Genomic DNA, 22,293 nt, shown 5'->3' on the forward strand with positions numbered 1-22,293 from the left:
ACCCTTTTTCCTGACAGGCTTGTCCCTTTTTAAAATGAATTTCAATGAATTTTTCTGAAACATCCCCTATCCGGAAATCTGTCTTTTTATAATTTCTGTTTATACTTTTAAATATTCGCCTAAAATATTTATTTATATAAAAAAAAAATAGCTGAGTGGCATCCATGTTAAAGTTAATTTGATTTTCTCCTAAACGAATAAAAAAAAATTAGACCAAATTTCTGGAATCGTGATTTATAGGGCTGGTCGCGATGTTAACAATTGCAGTAACGCCTATTACAAATCTCCGTTGTCAATTTTTTCATAGCTATTTACAAGTTTTTTAAAAGTATCGAAAAACACTTAAATCATATATTTTCTTTTTTTCAGGTTCTTACTCTTTGATTTTATTTTTCAACATAGATTAACACACACCAACACAAAAACTGATGCATGGTATTATTCGTGTGTACTTAAAAACTATGAACGAGTTGAAATTGGTCCTGTTTTTCTGTCCCTTTTTAAAATATTTGTCCTATTTTTGTCCTTTTTTCGGAGTCCGTCTATCCTGTTTTTTTTATTGACTAATGGCAGCACTGACTAAGACTTGATTTTCACCCGATCGGTCCTTATGACAGCTATATGATATAGTAATCCGATTCGAACCAACTTTGGACAGGATATATAAAACCAAGTTTAATGCATATTCTATAAGATTAGTTACGATATCTCATCAAACAAAAAAGTTTTTCATACTTAAACTTGATTTTCGACCGATTGTTCTATGGGCTCTATATGATATAGTATTTGGTGTCACTAGCTTTTAAATTGTTCTTATAATTTGGATATGAAATTTCTTTTTTCGATTTGTGGGCGATAAAGGAGGCGTTGCCGCATTTTGAAACAAACTTGATCTGCTTGCAATATAGAGGAACCTTCATACCAAGTTTGGTGTCTCTAGCTCTTATAGTCTCTGAGATCTAGGTGTTCATACAGACGGACGGACAGACAGACAGACAAACGGACATTGCTATATCGACTTGGCTGTTGATCCAGTCAGAATATATATACTTTATAGGGTCTGCCACGCCTCCTTCTGACTGTTACGCATATTCGTTAACACAAACCCAATAGACCACTGTATTTTTTTTAAGTACGGGGTCTAAAAACGGTCAACAGTTATTTGCGATCACTACACCCAGATAAAAGATCAAGTATTTTGTAAACAAATCAAGTACTTTAGATGTCAGAATTGCGCCTATCTCGAAGTAAAGTAAATATTATGTTCGTGGTATCACCCTTTTTGAGCACAAAATAAAATGTTTAATCAACTGTAGAATGCAATGAGTATCACTAGTCTTATGAGACCATTTAAGAGAGAGAGAAATGTAAAGAGAAGAAGAAACATATATGTATAAAAAGATTTGGTTTTATTTAAAGTTATAAGAATTTTACAAATCATAAAAAAAAACATGATCATGAACAGCTTTTGATGTATTAGAGACTTAGTATTTACTTTTTGGCCTTATAAGCATTATGGCTTTTTTCAGAGAGTAGTGACCCCAAAAATGGTACCAATTGATGCCTTTATTAGTCTCGTTGAACTCTGCAATCTGACTAGAATCAAAAAGCATTATTAATCCATTTATTATTAAAATAATGCAAATTATTTTAGACACCATATTTGCAACTTTAATTAACCGAATTACCGACTGAATAGAACTGAAATAAGCAACCGTTTATATACCAAAATCTTTACAGCAAATGCAATAATTTACTTACGATTATCAGTTTTATTACAAACAAGTCACTATAATCCATGAAGCTTAATCCAACATACACGTCGAATATATAACATAAAAAATTATTACTGTTCTTTATGATTTAATACCATTAATTTTGTTTTATTTGAAGACGATTACGCTTTAATGAATTAAAAATGAAGTGTTTTATTTGTTTATTTATTTATGTACAATTTTCTTTTGAACAAATTGCCAACTTAAAGTATCAGCAAATTTTTGTGTTAATACTATTTAATTACAGAATTCCATATTTTACATGCCACATTCTTCACACCGCTGACTTCATTAAAATTAAACGTGGGAGCTCCAAGTGTTTGCCATATATCAAACCGACATCTAAATCAAAATCTCAATCGTAATGCGAACACAAACCTCAATTTCGAATCCAAATTCATAGTCAAAATTCAAAGCGTGCCACAGTGTCGGCAAAACAACAAAAAAATAAATAAATAAAAACTCAATGAAAATAAATGAAAATGGTGCAATTTTGATTGATTTATAATTGAATGTGAATTGTTGATAAGATTATGATAAACGACATTCATATGCGGCCTCCAGCTTCAGTTTCCCTCAGTTTGTTAGCCGACAGTTTCCAGTTGGCGGTTTTGTAGTTGACGTTGACGTTGACGTTGATCGGCGTTGACTTGGCCAAAAAGAAAAACAGGTTAACGAACCATAATTATATATGAACGGGGAGCTACTTGACAGACGCTCGAGGGAGGGTCGCCAAGCAGGTAGAGGGGGTAGATCAGGTGGGGAGATGGCGAGGTGGGAAAGAGGAGGGAAGTGTAGACCGTCCGCCTTTGGCGTCGGCGGCATAAGTTTGCCTTCAGTTGGTTATAAACCAGATGGCAAGTAGCATATATGCTAGAGTAAACCGAAATTTGAATACACTGCAAAAGTTTAGATTAAGAAGAATTGGGTAAAAAACGATTTGGTCACTAAAACTCTATAGCTCGCTGCACAATTTTTATTAAATTTGATCCAATTAACAAGTCTATTAAATAAAAAAAAAAATAATAATATAACATAGTAAATCTATGACTATCTCAACTCCATCAATCACAAACTATTTAATAATGAAAAGCATTTTCAGTGTTCTCAGCAATCTAATTTTAAGCAATAATGAACTTAAATTAAATCTTTTTTATTTATTTTTTTTTCAGATACATAATATCGATGAGCAAAAAGATCTAGCAGGTATAAAAAAACGTCAAGAATATTTTCTGAAAACATTTTTTTAAAATATAACAACATAAAGTGAAAAGTAGTTAAAGATCAATTTTGTAATAAAGATGTTCTCTTATTTTAATAATTTAGTATATAGATGCATTTTAAAGACTAATGGCGTATAAATTAAAAAAAGACTAAAAATTTTCGTAAAAAACTTAGCAATATTTTTTTTTCTCAGTGTAGACTTTTTTCTGAACTAAAATAAAAATAATAAATTAAATCCAAATAACAATTATGGTATGAAAATATGAAAAAGTTTTTTTAGGAAAGTTTCTTCTTGGAGATAAATCGATTTGTATTTCTGTAATATTTTTAATGAACTCGTACTATATTAGAAAACAAATTATGAAATTCAGCAAATATAGGGATACAAACTAGAGTAAATTGCGGAGAATTTAAATTTAACCATACACTGTGTTATGGATGGATAATAGTAATTATAATGGATAATAATAATAATTGATGGATTGTTAATTAATGGAATCTCTGTATAAAATATGACAAGTATGTACTTGACTTTTTCTTTCAATCATATTGTCTAACATTGATTTAATACAAAATTCTTATCATTTCACAAACTGTTTGATTAAGTTGTCGTACTCATTGGATAGTTAGAGTATTAGTCGTAAATAGTCGTATCGGCAAATCGTCAAATTGGCTTCGAAATGCATAATTTTTGGTCGTTTGGTATCGATATCGATTTACATTTTTGTCGCTGCTTTTTGAGGCTAATAATAAAAATCAATAAACGCACACTGAAAACTGCATAGATCTTTGTATAGTCTAGTGTAGTAGTATAGTGTATATGGTATATATATATAGGTAGTTGGTTGTATTTGTAGTTGGGTTGATCGCCTGCTGTGGACCGCGATTTTTTTGAAGGCGACATTTAATTGCCTGCCTTTGAGATTTTTGAGATTTTGTGATTTTGTGATTTTGTGCGTGGTTTGTTTGGTCTTAAGCCAGTCTCAGAGTCAAGTCTTGCAGTCTACAGTCTTACAGTCTTTTTCCGAGTTGAGCTGTAATTTTTTGTCACTAGGAAATGGTTTATGTGACTAGCTGTTGGTTTCTCTCTCTCGATCTCTCAGTTGGCCGACTTTTAATTTAAACAGGAAATTATGAATGTTGACTGCAATTTGTTTATGCAGCTGCTGAGTCACATGCCACATATTTCCCTGTCCCCTTTGCCCCTCAAGATTTGCGCCGTTATTGAACTCAAGCTGCAAATAAATAAATGTATCGATAAAAGTTAATTTACTTTGTTTGTGTCTTACGATCTATTTTGATGGCAAATATTTCACGCTAGGTGTACACTGTACAGTATTGTTACCTGGCCCAAGTTTCTTAGCCAGCCCCTTGTCAGGCATCATTAGTTCTGGCCAAAAGGAGTCCAAGTCCAAGTGGAAGTCGAAGTCAGGGTCTTGTATGCAATGCAATAATTAGTCATGTGCAGCGACTGTCACAGTGTCTGAATGAGTTGAATGAGTTGACTGACAGATGTCCTATCTATTCTATATAATACCATACTCCGTTCTCTCTGTAACAATAAGAAAATTGCATTTGTAAACTCGCTCCCTGGAAGGTTATTAGTCATTGATATGCCGCACCTTCGACCCAATGGACATACAGTTACTCAAGTAATTTTTATGACAAATTACACAAACTCAGACATTTCATATTGCAAGAAATTGAATAAATTTTCCTTGGCTCTTAGTTTTTATATAACTCCTTTTTTCATTACAATTGCTTATGTCTAATTTGTTTTAGTTTATTTTACTTTTTTATTTGAAATTTATTTCATTTTATTAAGAAAACTGCAAAATCTGTATTATTTATTTTTTAATTGTTTGGAGTTTTTCTTGTATTTTTAAAGGTTTTAAAATAATTTATTTAAAAATCTTTTTGTTTTATAAAGAATCTATCTATAATAATCTTATCACTGCTTCAAATTTAAATTCAAATTAAATTATAAATGGTAAAATTTAATAATTTTTGAAGTTAACGCAGTTTTTTGTGGATTTATTATTTTTTTTAAAATATTTTTTTTGTGTAATAAAATAATATTTATTGGCTAAAATTTATTTGCTTTTAATTTTATAAAAAAAAAATGGGATGAATTTAGTTCAGCCATTTTTAAAAACAAAGTGTGCAAATTTTTCTTAGTCAAAATAATTATTTGAGTAACTGTATGTAATGAAATGACTCTCGTTGAAGCTGTATATCTTGTCATTTTGTCATTGTCTGAGGGCGAACAATTGAAACAGCTGAAGTTGAAGTTGAAGCTGGTTAAGGTATGGTCTTCATTAGGTTTGTCCATAACGGGGCTTAACAATCAATTGCCGCAATAAAACGGGTAACTACAATGACTCTCTTGTTAATACATTTTAACATCTTAGACATATTTCATTTCATATTTCATTATTTCTCCCCACACTTTTTGCCTTTTGACTTTATAAAATGCAATTCAATCATCGAATTCCGGGTGTTTGCCCATTAATGAGCTCCGCCACTGTCTTCTCTTTCTTCTCTGCCAAATGGCTGCTCATTAGGGCCAAAATCAGCATATGAGTATGCGTAGAAAACATTCAATTACTTTGTCTATACCCTTTAAACATTTGTGCTGGGTCTGATCAAATTGCATTACAATATTTCAGTTGCGGCTTATTACAGGGTATCTGCTTGTATGCCATTTTCGACTGGAATATTTTAGTTTCATGATTATATGCGTATAAACTATGTATTTACATTCTCTTTCCATGCTCTCGATAAAATAGATAGAGACTGATCTATAAATGTCACAATTTCTTAAATTAATTACACGATATTTTTTGATTATTAAAATACAAAGTCAACAACTTTTTTATAATTTATAATTTTTATAATTTAAATTCTACTTAATTAAGCTAATTTTGAGCTATAAATAATTTGTTGTCGACTATCTTAAAAAATTTCTGATATTATTTTAAATATATTTATCAATTAATTACAAAGTATGTCCTAGTCTATCATTCCCTGTCATTCATTCCCGTTTGTTTTCTAGCTCGTGAGTTTGCAACATTTTGTTTCGCTTTTTTTTTTTTATAGCCAATCCCTTACCTCAGTCTATCTCTCTTCTCTTTCCCCTTCTCGGCACACTTCTCTCGATCAACTCCAGCTTCAGTTTCAACTTCAGCTCGAGCTTTGAGCTGGCCAATTAATTACCCATTGGACGGGGAGCAAAAAACAACAGAAAAAGTCAGTAAATCATTTTGAACTTGACATTCAAAATGTGTCGGGGCCGCATGCAAATAATTTCAGTTGTTGTAACAACTATCTAAAGAGTGGGACAAGGGGGAGGTGAAGGGTAGAGGGTAGTGGTTAGGTCAGGTAGAAAATATGTTGAAAACTGGATGAAAACAACTTTAACTTTGAGCAAGCCAACAGACATTTGGCCAGTACACGATGATTTAATGAGCATTTATGCAAATCGGACTCAGAACATATCCTGCTACCAGATCCTGTTGACCAGTGTGTGTGTGCGTGCTGCTTACTGTGTTACCTCTCAGTGATGTCCATAGTGGTGCAATGGACTGTAAACCACTCGTAAATCATTCCCTTCGACATTTCGTTTTGTTTGCATTGCGAGGCGTGGAGTGAGCAAGCATCCTAATGTTTTTAATTTTAAAAAGAAAAATTACAAAATAAAATACATGATTTATTTTATTAAAATAATTATAATTATTAATTATTAGAATGAATCATAATGCTTATATTTTAAAGAAAATATTATAAAATACATATTTTAATATTTTATCTGAATGACAAAATTAGTAATAATGAAATATAAATCTTACAAATAATTTTGGAAAGAATTAAATATACGATTTCTATTTCAAGATTCATTTTAATGTACTTAACTGTGTTTAAAAGTAATGTCTTTATAAAAATCTTTTAATTAAACAAAACTCATAAAAATAGTATAATAATTTTGCTATAACCTGCAATTATTAATCCAAATTCTTTTTATTACGATTATAACAAGAGTTTAATGAACGGGCGATTAATTAGGACGAAATAATTTACTAGAAAATTGTATTTAAAAAATTATTAAAAGAGTTGTGTAGACAAGTTTTCAACTAAAAATTTTAAACTTTTTCCTCTAATTTTTTAAAGTTAGATAATGACTATTAGCTTTTTTTTTAAAATTGTTTTAATCAAAAAAAAATTTTTATTTTTAAAGTATTTTTATTTAGATCAAACACAAAAGTTTAAATGAATTTTGTATTAGAAAAATTTTAAAATAACAATGTATTCTGTTCCAGGACACAACATTAAATATTTGGAATTTTTGTATTCATGCAGAATATTTTTTTTTGAGGTTTGTAGAGTGGTTTTACGTATAGGGTATACCATACCCTGTATTTTTGGTGCGTGTGGGCAGTCTGTCAAATCACACACAGACATGAATCTATTTATGTGTTACTAAAGAGGCCGTCCAAACACTTTTCAGCTGCAATCAGGCGTAAAAAGATGCTGCCCAATAGCAATTTTCACTTTGTGTGTGCTGTCAATTTTCCTACAGTTTTTCCAGTAGCTGAACTGCAAGGGATGTGATAGGGAATTGGCAAGGGAGAGGGAAAGGGAGAAGAACTCAGCTGAGCCCGAGGCACATTCCGAATCTATTGCGCCTCATCAATTTTGCAACAATGCGACAGGAGGAGACACGACAAACGCAATTGCCAAATTCCCCTTGCCAACATCCCCGTCTCTCCTCACAACGTGACAAGCTGGTCACAATGAAACAATTGTCAGTCTGTCTGTCTGGACTTGTCTGAGATAGGGTCTCTTTTGGGTCTGGTCTTTTGCCGCATTGACAATCTCTGGGCTGCCGTGTTGCGAGTTTTGTCTCGTGTTGCGGTTGCCGATTCCCTACGTTTTTTATATTATTTGATTTTTGTTTTGTTTTGTTTGATTTTCTTGCTTTGTGTTTTGTTTTGCTTTTTGTTGCCTTTTGCTGCTTATTGATTTTGGCCGAATGTTTTCCGTCTTTTCTGTCTTTTTGTATACCCTTGCAGCGGATATAGTCAAGGTATCTATAACAGATACGGAGATCGGTCAAAATTTACCTTTAGTTGTAATACAAAATGATTGTGCATTTGGTATTTTTTTAGCTGTTTTAAAATCGGTCTAGAAAAATCTCGATCTTGCTTTAAGAATATCAAACTTATAGAATATGTTTAACGTAAACTTTTTACGATTTGTTTAAAATCGGTCCAGTGTAACTTAGCGATATGTTTATCAATCTAATAAGATAAAATATATTGGATTATCTTAAGCATCCAGACCAAATTTATTTAAAATCGGACTATTATATTATAAAGCTGCCAAAGCAAACTGATCGGTTTAAAATTGAAATTTAGCATGAAAAGTTTTTGGCTTTCAAATTATTTAAAATAAATTTAATAAACCATTGTTAGTTGTACATTTTGGAATTATTTTCTTCTTTTAATATGTCGTAAACCTGTATAAATAATTAAGAGGCATCTTCAAGAGTATCAAATATTCGACGTGTCGGTTAAAATCTTTTTTTATTGTTTCTTGCTTGCGGTTAGTGCGTGAAATCAATTGGAAAATGCACCTAATGATTTTCCTCTTTCATCTATTATTTTTGAGCCACTTTAATGGCCCAACTGTACTTGAGTTTCTTGGAGGCAACTATGCAAATCTCTGTGTGGCATGCCACGCCCATTTCCTTAGTGTAACAACTGTCGCAATGGAATGCTATAAGTATATCGTCAGTATCATCATTAATGGCACCCTGAGGACATTAGAGGACAAAGGGGTGCTAGCTGTCCAAAGGGTTGTCCCTGTCCCTACCCCCATTACTCGAGACAATGACTCCTTAGACAAGTAAAGGTTGACGGGGTTTTTCGTCCTGCTGCTGGCATAATTATGTCAACTTCTTGAAGTGCCGACATTGCCATCGCCCTTTTAAATCCACTTTTCAGCTCGAGTTCTTATTTTACTCCACCTTTTTCTGGTCCTTTTTCTTTTCCTTTTCCTTCTGTTTCAGTTTTTCGTCCTTGGGCGGAAGTGCGCCGATCGCAATTTAAAAACGATCAAGCGTAACTATGCACACGATATGATGAGCTCGTAATTACGGGTGTGTATTTAGAGCACACGACGGGACATGTCTGAAGGTCCTATACCCATAGAATTAAGGTCTTAAAGGATATATCTAAAGGGGCAGTTATAAAAGTTGAGCTAGTCTGCAAGAGCTCGGCGAAAATGTTGTTGATTGAAAGGTCAGTCGAGCACTTAAGGGTTAAGTTCTTCAGCATTACTTTTAAAGACAGAACTCTTTTCCCTTGGAAAGAGAAGGTGTAGCTTACTTTAAATTAAACTTCTCTTACTTACTTAGCTTAATATTTGATAGTTTATTTAAGAACTTTAAGTAACTCGGAAATAATATTATTAATAATACGGTTTGAAAAGAATCCTACATCTCTTAATGGTCTCAGAAAAGGCGTATTTGATTTTTAATAAAACTTTGAACTGAATTTATCTCAACCTCAGAATTATAACTATTTAAGCAATTCGAAAAATAAAATTAATTAGAAAAATGTATATTTAAAGAAAGGTCTTTCATCTCTAATAGGTCGGTTAAAGACTTAACTGACTTCTGAGTTAATATTTCGAAAAATAAAAATATTCTTCTACATTTTTCTTCGTTGAAAAGTCAATATTTACCTACGTCAACTAGCTGGCTTAAGGCCAAAGTTCCTTAAAGTCAATTGTTAAGAAAGAGAAAGGTCACTAGAATAAGGTTCAGCCTCGTCTCTTTGGCAACGCACTTGCCATTAATTTGATGGCCTGGTGGGGCATAGATAACATAAGAACACCTTCATATGCTCACATATGGCCTCGCTCTGGGCAGGATAAAGGGATAAAGTAGGGAGACTCTGCCTCAAGCCCAAATGGGCCATTACAATCGACTCCATTAACAATATTGGTAAAGGTCCAACAGCAGGCCAAAAAGGGGTACTAAATGAAAATTATGCGTGAACCACTGAACCACTCAACTCGTGTCCTACGACAAGGCAAGTGAAATTGTGAAAGCTTTTAATGTCCTGTTGCTCTTCTTTCCCTTCGACTAAAAGTGAAAAACGGTGGAAAGGTCAACGCCTCTACCTATTTTTCCTTCCATTTTCACTCTCATAAATGTAGGTTGAATTATTTTGCGCCCTTTTTTCTGAAGGCGTTGAAAAATTGTAGAGAAATCAGCTGAAAATCAGAGCTGAGATGAAACGATTAATATCACTTAATTAAGGTGAAAATCTAAACGAGCGACAGCTGTCAAAAACGTATCAAATGCCAAATGATAACCCAAAATTACAAAAACTGCAAAAACACCCAAAAAAGGAAGAAATGAAAAAAAAAAAATATATTATTTTTTATACCGTTTTGTGTTGCAATTTCATTCCTGATGCAATTGTGCATGAAAGTTGCGAGGTTTGGGATTCGGGATTGCTGAAAACATATATTAATAGTTATTGTCATTGTGCAGGGAGGACAACAACAGGAGGACACGACAACAGCAATCAAATCGCATTTGGCGTTATGCCAAAAGCGGATTTCTGATGCCAATCAATCAGAAAACAGCCCAAAAAAAAGGTTACTTACTTTTTTGTCGTCAGGGGGTGAAATCAAAATGCATTTAACTTTTGTGGTTCAATTCGAATGCGTCTCGGGTTCGGTTTCGTTTTTGCTTTCTAGAACAGCCCCTGTGCAAATCTGTAATCTTTATTTGTTGCCATTCGGCACTATAGCAAAAAAAACAAATTTTTTGTCATAAATTTAAGTCTTATTTTAATTGGTGCGCAAAGCGAGAGTGACAATTACATATTAAAATTCTCGAGAAAGTGTAAATTATTTTAATGATTGAGATATCTTACAACCAAGGCTGCAAACCGGCTCTGAACCTCGCTGAACCGGTTCGGTTCCGTTTTTAATCCAATCTGAATCATGAACCGAACATTTGATGTTGTATACTCCGTGAACCCGAACCTGAACCGAACGCATTTCTTAAATAAAATGCTCGGTTCGAAAAAAAAAGATAATTACATTCTCTTTATTAGTGATGTAAACATACGTCGAAATATCGACAACTCGATTTTTGTGAAAGCGACGATATTTCCAGTTGATTGAATGGATTTCCATTCAAACATCGCCAACTCAGTGGAGTTTGTTCATCGTAGTTCATTTGCAGAACTAAATGATCTTCAATCAAAACTTTTCTTGGAATTTAGTGCTTATCGAGAAGTGAAGTGAATTCAATCGCGGAAAAACAAAAAAAATCATAAAATAATAGGTTATCTTAAGACTAATTTGGACTATATTTTATTTTATTTTTAAATGTACTTCGATATAAAAATCAAAAAAAATAATAATAAAAAAAAATTTAATATGCTCATAATAAAACCAAGGTTCAAACCCAAATCTTGGGTTTAGGAGGTATATAAGCCGGTTTGCGAACCGAACCTAAGTCTTGCTCTAGGGCTCGAACCATCGAACCGAACCTATACCAACATTTTGGTGGCTTGCAACCTTGCTTACAACACTTAAAATTGGGCTGAAGAACAGCTTGGAATTAGTTGCTTGGCCTTATCATCATTACGGCTCGTTTTAGGGAGTAACTTCTCCCCCGAAAACTGACCCAATTCACGCCCTTGCCAAAGTTATTGACACCATAGTTCCCCGTCAATTGACTGTAAGACTTCAAGTTAAAAAATTTTGCTTTAAGACACAGTTAAAATTCCATCATACCTGTCGTGATACGCACCGTACCACCAGGCACTATTGTGATCCATAGCGCAGTTCTTCGGGTGTTTATCATTATCCCGATCATATGTTGAAAACTTTTTACCACGATGATAAGAGAGGGAATCTCCTGCAGTTCCATTGGCTTTGCCCAGAGTGTGTAGCTCGTATTGTTGATCCTCGTTGCCAATAGCAAAGGAATCATATGTCTCGAATCTTTCTTCTCCTTCGAAATCCTCAAGCACTACAAGCAATTCCTGTTTTCTCTCCGCAGTTAATGCGTGTATTTTATCCAAACCTAAAAAGAATTCGCCATCCAAATCTCCAAACCCATTTTTGTACTCAGTCCAGTTACGATAGAAGTTTACGCTTCCATCCATCCTTTTAAGGATAACACTCCATCCTCCTCCACGAGTAAACGCATCGCAGACAACTTTAAAGGGTTGACTACTAAAGTTGGAAATAAGTATCTCGTTGATTCCATTAACTTTGGCCATGGTACAATTGTATGGGTTAACAAGTCCATCTATCAATTTTCTCTGACGTTCCACATCTACTTGAAGAGATTGATTTTCCACTTCGTATTTCTTCTGTTTTTCCAGCTCCGCTTTAAGTTGTTGAATTTCCGACTCCTTATCCACTCCATCTTTCTTCTTTAGTTCCAGCTCCGCTTTAACAGATTCGATGTCTGCTCGAAGAAGTTTAATATTCGCTTCCATATCAGCTTCATCTTTCTTCTGATGTTCCTGTTCGGCTCTAATGTGTTGAATATCTGACTCTTTATCGCCTCCATCTTTCTTCTGTAGTTCCAGCTCCGATTTAACAGACTGAATGTATTCTCGAAGAAGTATTATGTCAGCTTCTTTATCAGCTCCATCTTTCTTCTGTAGTTCCAGCTCAGATTTAACTGACTGAATGTCTTCTCGAAGAAGTATTATGTCAGCTTCTTTATCAGCTCCATCTTTCTTCTGTAGTTCCAGCTCCGCTTTGAGTTGTTGAATATTCACCTCCTGATCAGCTACACCTTTTTTCTGTTGTTCCAGATCCACTTTAAGATATTGTAAATTCGATTCCATATTAGCTCCATCTATCTTCAGTTGTTCTAGCTCCGCTTTTGGGCATTTAATATCCGTTTCCTTAACAATTCTATCCATCAAATTCCCCTGTTCCGCTCTTAAAATTTGATTAGTTTAAGAAAAGTTTAAGATTAAGGATCTTACCTCATATCGGTCAACTCAGAGTTTACTGATTGAAGTAAATTCGTCAAATTTAGATCGGAAATTTGAGTTGAATTTGAGAACGAAAATAATCCAAAGATTATTAACAAAAAGCAAATTGTTTTTAGCAACATATTGCGACCGATTTAAACCGAGTGCCTGAGAAGACTAACTGACAAGAACGTTTTTCGAACCAACATATATAATGCATATACATATACAAATTTATATCGAATCTACATGCGACAATACTTTACTTTATCCAGAAACATTGCCCCCGATTTTCTCGGTCGTTAAAGATTTCAGGAATTTAATAATTAAAAATAATTTATTATAAGATGTAAAATGTCAGCGTTCTCTAATTGATCGTTTTGGCCCGATGCCAGGATAAAATTCGCAATAAGAAACAAATATAGAAGTGATCTGGAATGAAAAGTACTTACTTTTATCTATATCCACAGCCACAGTTGAACTTCCTTGAACTTCCTTTACAATAAAATGTTCAGTTTATGTCTGGTCGGTAAAGTATTTTAAAATATCAAATATACACACATAATATATATATAATGTGCATTGTGTCGACAATACAAATAGACCTTCAGCTCGTTCAATTCTTTTATTATAATTGATCATATATTTAATTGAAATTTTTAATTTTCTGTTTTAATGTAACTTTCTCTTAATCCTTACAGATTATGCCAAAAAAAACCATTTGTCTTTCCACAGTAAAAGCTGTCAACGGTTTGTCAAATTACTGTGATAAGTTGGGGAAATAAAACTGAGGGAGTGAGTAGCCGTTGAAAGTTGGGAGATATGGAGAGATTGCAATTTAATCTGCATTTTTTTTGGACGTAGACTTCATTGGACAAGTGGCTTGTGTTCCGTGTTGCAGTCATGTCATGTGTTGCACAGGGTGTGGACTCAAGTGGTTGTATTGGGTTACATTTCTATTCAAAGTGTGTGTGTGGGTGAACGTCTCTCCTCGTAATGGCATTACGATATCGATAACAATGGCTCTGTTGATTGAATGACTTTCGGTGCGTGGGTTGTGGCAACTCCAAAAACTCGAAGGTCGCCGTGAAATTATAATGCTTTCCAGGGTTTAATTGTTTTTTTTTTTCTTTATTTGGGTTCGATTTCAGCTGAATTTGAAAATGGAATAGAGAAAGAAAGACCCTCTGGGTATGTTTATGGTTTTTCGAAAGACAATGGCTTTATGAGGCTCCTGGCAAGGTTGTCTCTGTGTTAAACAATACTTTACTTGTAAAATGAAATACAATAGATTGGATTGTGATAGCTTTTGTTTTAACTACAAACTTATCTTTATTATTGCTAAAATACATATACACACACATTCCACAGTACGGTCTGCAGCTGGTACATAAAAATAGTCAAACAATCTACTAACAACTTAAGATCTAGCCAATTATCATATACAATAAATCATAGATAAGATGATCAAAGAAGAAGAATAAGTATATAAATAATAATATATGTTGATAAAATTCCAAATAATGTACAGCGTGATATTTTCTACACATCCTAAAAAGCCTGAAGGAATCTTTAAGGAATCCTTAGGGAATCCCAAAGGAATCCTCAGGGATCTAGGACTTGGGCTTTCGACTTCGATTGGGATTTGTTCGCATCGCACGTCTCGTTGTTGTTGTGGTTGTTGGTGTTGTGGTGGTTGTTGTTGTTGCTGTTGTTGTTGTGGTTACAACTCTCGCACTTGGTCTTTCCCTATAGACACACATGATCTCATCGGCAGCATCGGGACAATCCACTTGCTGGAGATTGAGGAGATCTTTGGATTCTGAAGTCTTCTAGAATTTATTCTTTAGATTCTCCTTACCTTATCGCATAGTTGGTTAACTGTAATGCACTTGCCACTCACACAGCGCAACTCGTGGGGCAAACAACGTCCTGGTGTCCTTGTGGGTGCAATCATTGTGCTGGAAGTGCTCGTGGTGGTGGTGCTGATGGGACTGCCAGTGGTGCTCATCAATGTAATGCGTTCCCTTTCCCGCTGCTGGGCTAGGGCGGAGGGGGGAATTGCACTGGCACTTCGGGTGGGAACGGTGGCGGTGGGTAGTGTAAATTTACTGGTGGTGCGATTGGCCCTTTGGGAGGAATACTTAAACTTGGTCTCCGAATCACTGGTCATCATGATCTCCTTGCTGTCCCGAAAGTTAACTAAGACAAAAGGAGCGCATATAAGAAACTTCAAATAAAAATAAATCAAACACGATAAATAACTTTTGAAAAACTATAAAGTATAATAATTTAATTTTTCTTAATAACAATTGACATACAATTTAATTTTTGACTTTTAATTTTTACTATTAGAGTTGAAAAATATTTAATTCACAATTTTTTTATTAAAATTTTTATAACAGAGTCAAATAAAGAATTGAAATAAAATTTCTATGATATTTAATTAAGAGTCCAAATTTCATCAATAGTTTTTATTTTTTTTTTTACATAACTGAAAAATGAAACTATGCAGAGATTTTTGTAAAAGTCCACAGAAAAACTTAATTTTTTAATTATATTTTCATTTTAATAATGAAAAACCCTTTTAAATTAATTGAATATCATAAAGACAAGATTACTTACCAAAACCCTTGGGTCCACCAGCTGCTGGTTCCTCAGAGCTAGCATTCAAGGTGGCAAGGGGAAGAGAGGCAGGTGAAGGTGCTGCCACCTGATGCAGTTGAAACTTGGTTTCGGTGCCAGCCTCTTCATCCGTCGTAGCTGTAATATAAGTGTAAAGCTTCTCATTCGTCTCATTGGGAGAAAGGAAACTGGCGTAGGAAAAGATGCGCGGAAAAGCGTTCAATTCAGCCTCATCAAAAGGTTCCGTATCCCCCGATCCGAAATTGTCACAATCCTCCTCATCGCTGGCATCGAAGCAATCGTAGTTGAGATCACAGCGCAGATTCTCCGCAATGCATTTCTCATTGGAGCGACAACGAAACTCCTCGTGCTCACACACCAGACACTGTTCATCCTCATCCTCACCGCCCACACAATCCTTGATATTATCACACTGCCAGGTCTGAGGAATACAACTGCCGTCGTGACACTGAAACTCATTTCCGTAGCAATAGTCACGCCTCCTTGTGGGATCCTCGCACTTGTGCGTCTCGTGTGCATCCGGATATTGGCTGCAATCGAAGAGTTCGCTCAACTGATCCGAGTTGGCAATCGCAATGGAACAGGCCTCGAGAATGGCTGAAATAAGTTCATTAATAAGTTATTTAAGTGTTTCAAATATCAATGGTCTCTTAATTGATTCTGCATTTTAGTAACTTAAAAAAATTAATTTTTTGGTCATCACTGTCTGTTTTTTCCAAAGTTTTCCATACTATCCCCTTGACACTTTTTCAAAAACTTTAAAATGTCATAACTTTGTCAAAACTTCACCGATTTTCATGCGGAATATCATTTTGATCATTAATTGGTCTCTTAATTGATTCTGCATTAAAATTTTAGTAACTTAAAAAAATTAATTTTTTGGTCATCACTGTCTGTTTTTCCGAAGTTTTCCATACTATCCCCTTGACACTTTTTCAAAAACTTTAAAATGTCATAACTTTGTCAAAACTTCACCGATTTTCATGCGGAATATCATTTTGATCATTATTTGGTCTCTTAATTGATTCTGCATTAAAATTTTAGTAACTTAAAAAAATTAATTTTTTGGTCATCACTGTCCGTTTTTCCGATGTTTTCCATACTATCCCTTTGACACTTTTTCAAAAACTTCAAAATGTCATAACTTTGTCAAAACTCAACCGATTTCCATGCGGAATATCATTTTGATCAATATATGGTCTCTATATTGACTCTGCATTAAAATTTTAGTAACTTAAAAAAATTAATTTTTTGGTCATCACTGTCTGTTTTTTCCAAAGTTTTCAATACTTTCCCCTTGAGACTTTTTCAAAAACTTCAAAATGTCATAACTTTGTCAAAACTCAACCGATTTCCATGCGGAATATCATTTTGATCAATATATGGTCTCTAAATTGATTCTGCATTAAAATTTTAGTAACTTAAAAAAATTAATTTTTTGGTCATCACTGTCTGTTTTTTCCAAAGTTTTCCATACTATCCCCTTGAGACTTTTTCAAAAACTTTAAAATGTCATAACTTTGTCAATACTCAACCGATTTCCATGCGGAATATCATTTTGATCAATATATGGTCTCTATATTGATTCTGCATTAAAATTTTAGTAACTTAAAAAAATTAATTTTTTGGTCATCACTGTCTGTTTTTTCCAAAGTTTTCAATACTTTCCCCTTGAGACTTTTTCAAAAACTTCAAAATGTCATAACTTTGTCAAAACTCAACCGATTTCCATGCGGAATATCATTTTGATCAATATATGGTCTCTAAATTGATTCTGCATTAAAATTTTAGTAACTTAAAAAAATTAATTTTTTGGTCATCACTGTATGTTTTTTCCAAAGTTTTCCATACTATCCCCTTGAGACTTTTTCAAAAACTTCAAAATGTCATAACTTTGTCAAAACTTGACCGATTTTCATGCGGAATATCATTTTGATCAATATATGGTCTCTAAATTAATTCTGCATTAAAATTTTAGTAACTTAAAAAAATTAATTTTTTGGTCATCACTGTCTGTTTTTTCCAAAGTTTTCCATACTATCCCCTTGACACTTTTTCATAAAATTCAAAATGTCATAACTTTGTCAAAACTTCACTGGTTTTCATGCGGAATATCATTTTGATCATTATTTGGTCTCCAAATTGATTCTGCTATAAAATTTTAGTAACTTAAAAAAATTAATTTTTTGGTCATCACTGTCTGTTTTTTCCAAAGTTTTCAATACTTTCCCCTTGAGACTTTTTCAAAAACTTCAAAATGTCATAACTTTGTCAAAACTCAACCGATTTCCATGCGGAATATCATTTTGATCAATATATGGTCTCTAAATTGATTCTGCATTAAAATTTTAGTAACTTAAAAAAATTAATTTTTGGTCATCACTGTCTGTTTTTCCAAAGTTTTCAATACTTTCCCTTGAGACTTTTCAAAACTTCAAAATGTCATAACTTTGTCAAAACTCAACCGATTTCCATGCGGAATATCATTTTGATCAATATATGGTCTCTAAATTGATTCTGCATTAAAATTTTAGTAACTTAAAAAAATTAATTTTTTGGTCATCACTGTATGTTCTTTCCAAAGTTTTCCATACTATCCCCTTGAGACTTTTTCAAAAACTTCAAAATGTCATAAATTTGTCAAAACTTGACCGATTTTCATGCGGAATATCATTTTGATCAATATATGGTCTCTAAATTAATTCTGCATTAAAATTTTAGTAACTTAAAAAAATTAATTTTGGTCATCACTGTCTGTTTTTCCAAAGTTCTCCATACTATCCCTTGACACTTTTCATAAAATTCAAAATGTCATAACTTTGTCAAAACTTCACTGGTTTTCATGCGGAATATCATTTTGATCATTATTTGGTCTCCAAATTGATTCTGCTATAAAATTTTAGTAATTTAAAAAAAAATTATTTTTTGGTCATCACTGTCTGTTTTTTCTGAGGTTTTCAATAATTTCCCCTTGAGACTTATTCAAAAACTTCACAATGTCATAACTTTGTCAAAACTCAACCGATTTCCATGTGGAATATCATTTTGATCATTATTTGGTCTCTTAATTGATTCTGCATTAAAATTTTAGTAACTTAAAAAAAAATTATTTTTTGGTCATCACTGTCTGTTTTTCCGAGGTTTTCCATACTTTCCCCTTGAGACTTTTTCAAAAACTTCAAAATGTCATAAATTTGTCAAAACTTGACCGATTTTCATGCGGAATATCATTTTGATCAATATATGGTCTCTAAATTGATTCTGCATTAAAATTTTAGTAACTTAAAAAAAAATTATTTTTTGGTCATCACTGTCTGTTTTTTCCGAAGTTTTCCATACTATCCCCTTGACACTTTTTCAAAAACTTCAAAATGTCATAACTTTGTCAAAACTTGACCGATTTACATGCGGAACATCATTTTGATCATTACTTGGTCTCTAAATTGATTTTGCATCAAAATTTTATTTACTCACAAAATTTGTTCCATACTTTCCCCTTTACACATTTTAATATCTTTAACTACCATAACCTTGTCAAACGTTGAGCGATTGACGTTTGTTGAAGATTTTTAGCACATGACTGCCTTTATTCATCTTTCTTCCCCCGTCTCCCTATTACCTTTGCAGATGCGCCTACATGGCGGCAGCTGTCCAATATGCGAGGGTCGACACTCGGGTTCGAGGGCAGCGCAAATGAATTCCACAGCACGTGCCGAGCAGTTGGCATTGATGAGTTCCCCATAGGCTTCCAGTGCAGCGGCATCCCGCGGTGCTCCATTTCCATTGTTGTAGGTCAGATCGTAGTCGAGAACTCCACGACACATGGGCAACGCTGTGGAGATGCAACCGCTGACAATGCTGCTCGATGGTGTCGTTGTCATCGCCTCCGTTGGTCTGCCACTGACCCCCGAGGGCGGTGGCAACGTTGGCGAGACACGGGTCAACAGATGCACATTAGCCGGTGGCGTGGACTGTGGTTTGGGCAGGAGCTGTAAAAGATTAGAGACATCCATAGGTGAGAAAGCACATTAAATATTAAGAATGAGATTAAGAGTTAAAGGAATTAAGGGACTTTTTAGATTTTTAAAATGTTTAAGACCATTGTTTGGTGAAGACTCAACAGAATTCCATGCGAAATAAATAAATGAATATGATATGACCTTAAAGATAATTTTCCAACTTTATTATTTTTATACAAAAAATTTGTATAATGAAAAGTGTACACCTTACAAAAAAACTTTCCCTGTATCTTTTTCGGAAAATTTATTTAAAATTTACTTCAAACTGACCTAACTTTGAGAAAACTTAACCCATTTTCATGGCACATGTTTTTTGATCATGATTTGGCATTTAATTTAATGGTAAATTCGAAATTTCTCGAAAATTTTTATTATTTTTTTAAGCTTCTAATTGATTCTGTATTAGATAAGTTTTCAAATAAGCTATCTTTTCCGAAATTTTAATATATATATATATATAAATCTATCTTATAAATTGATGTGCCTTCAAATCTGGCGGCTCTTTTTCAATTGTAAAAAGAATAATTAATTATTTAAGAGAATGAGGGAGTTTTAAGGAAAAATAACAGGAAAGGTTAGGGTTTTTCTCTTAGAGCTAGAGATCAGTTAAGGGTTCCTCAAGGGAATATAACAGCAAATGGTTTTCCGATATATTTAATTTGTTACTCACATCCTTAAGGAGCTGCAGCATTCGTTTATCCTGTTCGAGGGGTACTCCGAAGCTGTTTTGATGTCCCGAGGTGAAGCGAATGCTGTCGGCAGGTAGCAATATATCATCATAGTCATCGTCTCCTCCTTCGGGAGTCTCTGCCTCCGTCTCGGTCATCACTGTGGTGTGTTCCCTGTTCATATCGACGGCTTTGAGTCTCGTTGACTCTTGCATAATGTTGACGTTCTCCGTGGTCGTTGTCATCATGGACTCTGTGGTATACTCTTCACTCAATCCCTCCCAGTCGGTGGTTGTACTGGACACAGTTGCCTCGTAGCGTCGTTGCAGGAAACGCGCTCTGGCAACGCTGACATCGTGCAACCAAAGGCAGTAGGTGATCAGGCCGAAAAAGAGGAGCACACTGGCCACAAAGATGATGGGCCAACGTAGATACTTCCAGCGACAGGCACGTCTGGCATAGCCCAACATCATCATTGGCGTCGGCTTCTCCTGCATTTGTCCAGTCGATGGAGCAGCTCGGTTTAGATAATAATTAGCCGTGAGCGGATATTTGTAGCGTCGCACCTAGGGTCGGGATTTAAATTTCAAATGAACGTAATTTTTTTAAAGTCATTTTAAAATTCAATACTGCTAAAATCGATCTGTCTTTGTATGAGAACTTGTATATAAATTTAAACCTGGTGTATTTTACAAATCTCTCCATTTTTAAACTTATATGCTTCATGATATATTTTTTTTGGGGATTTTGTCTTAAATATTTTTAAGTTTCCAAGAGACGTTTCGATGATCAGTTTGATTTACAATGTTACTCCCAAAAACAAAGTATTAAGTCGAATTCGGGAAATTTATTATAAATATATTTAAAAATCGATTATATTTTTCAATGATTCTTTTTCTTCAGTCTACTTACCTGAAGTTCAGCGAGAGTTTCAGGACTGCCGAGCATTCCAATGCGATACTTTTGTGTGTCAGTCCAGCAGGATTCGTTGCTGCTGTTGCTCCTCAAGGTCGAGGCACGGGAATAATCCTCGTTGGCCTCGTCGACTGTTTGGACGGTTATGTTTAGGCCATGTGGATATTTAGTGGGCTGACGTCGCAAGGCGTTACCTATAGTATTTGTATTTGTGGTTGTTGTTGTTGTTGTTGTTATATTTGATGTTGTCTCATTATCGATGGCGGCATCTTCAAGCGAACTGTGTTTGTCCATCTCACAGCAGCTTCTTTGATTCAACAATATTATTTATTTTTTTCAGGTCCAAATGTCAATTGTTGTGCCTGCTGGCAATGATTACATAAGCATTTGCAGGAAAGAAAAATAGAGGGGGGGATAATTGCTATTGTCTCTCAATGTGGCAGTGCCATTTGCTAATGTCAGAGCGATCACAGACCCCAAAAATCGGGCCAGAGATTGAGTTTAAGTTTTAGACTCAGTCTGAGGATGATGTCGTCACCTAAAACTTAGTTTGTCTCCTAATATCGTATTTTTTTTTTTTTGTTATTGGGAAAGGAAATCGAATTGCAAATCAAAAATGAAAGTGCTGTCAATATTTCATTTCCATTTGAAAGTTGTCACTCGACTTTGAGGCAGCTGCTTCTTCAGTTACGCGCGACTTTTCCAACTGCCTAATTTCCCAGTAAATTACTATAAAGACAAACAAAACCTTCCACTTTACTCTTTGCTGCCTGACTAAATAACTAACTAACTAACTAATAATAACCACAAAACCGCGCTTTGCTTCTTCAAATTTGCTGCAATTATATTTCAGTTTTTCACTCACAACTGCAATAGATAATCGCATATTGACTTGGCCCCCAGAAGGCCCCCTCTGTAAAGCGAATTGGCCAATAGTTTAGTTTGATTAAAAATGCGAATGCCTCAACAAGTACGAGTAACTCGCACATTGGGCAATCGGACGAGTCAAGTTGAGGCTCCAATT

At 34.2% G+C, this 22,293-nt stretch overlaps 2 protein-coding genes across 3 annotated transcripts; both read right to left on the reverse strand.

Annotated features, from left to right (window-relative positions):
- Nucleotides 1-10,835: 10,835 nt before the first annotated feature.
- LOC117780577 (angiopoietin-related protein 7-like) lies at nucleotides 10,836-13,141 on the reverse strand. Its single transcript, XM_034617156.1, has 3 exons — nucleotides 13,034-13,141; nucleotides 11,820-12,986; nucleotides 10,836-11,761 (listed from the first exon to the last, which is right to left on the reverse strand). Exons 1-3 carry the CDS (start codon nucleotides 13,036-13,038, stop codon nucleotides 11,644-11,646), a joined length of 1,290 nt encoding a protein of 429 aa, XP_034473047.1. The 5' UTR covers nucleotides 13,039-13,141; the 3' UTR covers nucleotides 10,836-11,643.
- Nucleotides 13,142-14,313: 1,172 nt separating this feature from the next.
- Nucleotides 14,314-21,700, reverse strand: LOC117780524. Of its 2 annotated transcripts, XM_034617080.1 has the most exons (6): nucleotides 21,267-21,670; nucleotides 20,357-20,920; nucleotides 19,287-19,656; nucleotides 15,647-16,264; nucleotides 14,883-15,223; nucleotides 14,314-14,817 (listed from the first exon to the last, which is right to left on the reverse strand). In XM_034617080.1, exons 1-6 carry the CDS (start codon nucleotides 21,561-21,563, stop codon nucleotides 14,635-14,637), a joined length of 2,373 nt encoding a protein of 790 aa, XP_034472971.1. In that variant the 5' UTR covers nucleotides 21,564-21,670; the 3' UTR covers nucleotides 14,314-14,634. The 2 variants fall into 2 exon arrangements, with proteins under 2 accessions (XP_034472971.1, XP_034472972.1); XM_034617081.1 differs by lacking the exon at nucleotides 14,314-14,817 and having other exon boundaries at nucleotides 15,177-15,251; nucleotides 21,267-21,700.
- Nucleotides 21,701-22,293: the final 593 nt, after the last annotated feature.

This window comes from Drosophila innubila, assembly GCF_004354385.1.
Source record: "Drosophila innubila isolate TH190305 chromosome 2L unlocalized genomic scaffold, UK_Dinn_1.0 4_B_2L, whole genome shotgun sequence".
Taxonomy (NCBI): Eukaryota; Metazoa; Arthropoda; class Insecta; order Diptera; family Drosophilidae; genus Drosophila; species Drosophila innubila.

Bases quoted from the DNA above. Each gene is read 5' to 3' on its own strand.
- LOC117780577 (XM_034617156.1), bottom strand. The intron at 11,762-11,819 runs GTATGATGGAAT...GAAGTCTTACAG, and splicing joins TACGGTGCGTATCACGACAG to TCAATTGACGGGGAACTATG.
- LOC117780524 (XM_034617080.1), bottom strand. From the start codon at position 21,563: ATGGACAAACACAGTTCGCTTGAAGATGCCGCCATCGATAATGAGACA. The intron at 19,657-20,356 runs GTGAGTAACAAA...AATCTTTTACAG, and splicing joins TGCTGCAGCTCCTTAAGGAT to CTCCTGCCCAAACCACAGTC. The intron at 14,818-14,882 runs GTAAGGAGAATC...CTCAATCTCCAG, and splicing joins TTAACCAACTATGCGATAAG to CAAGTGGATTGTCCCGATGC.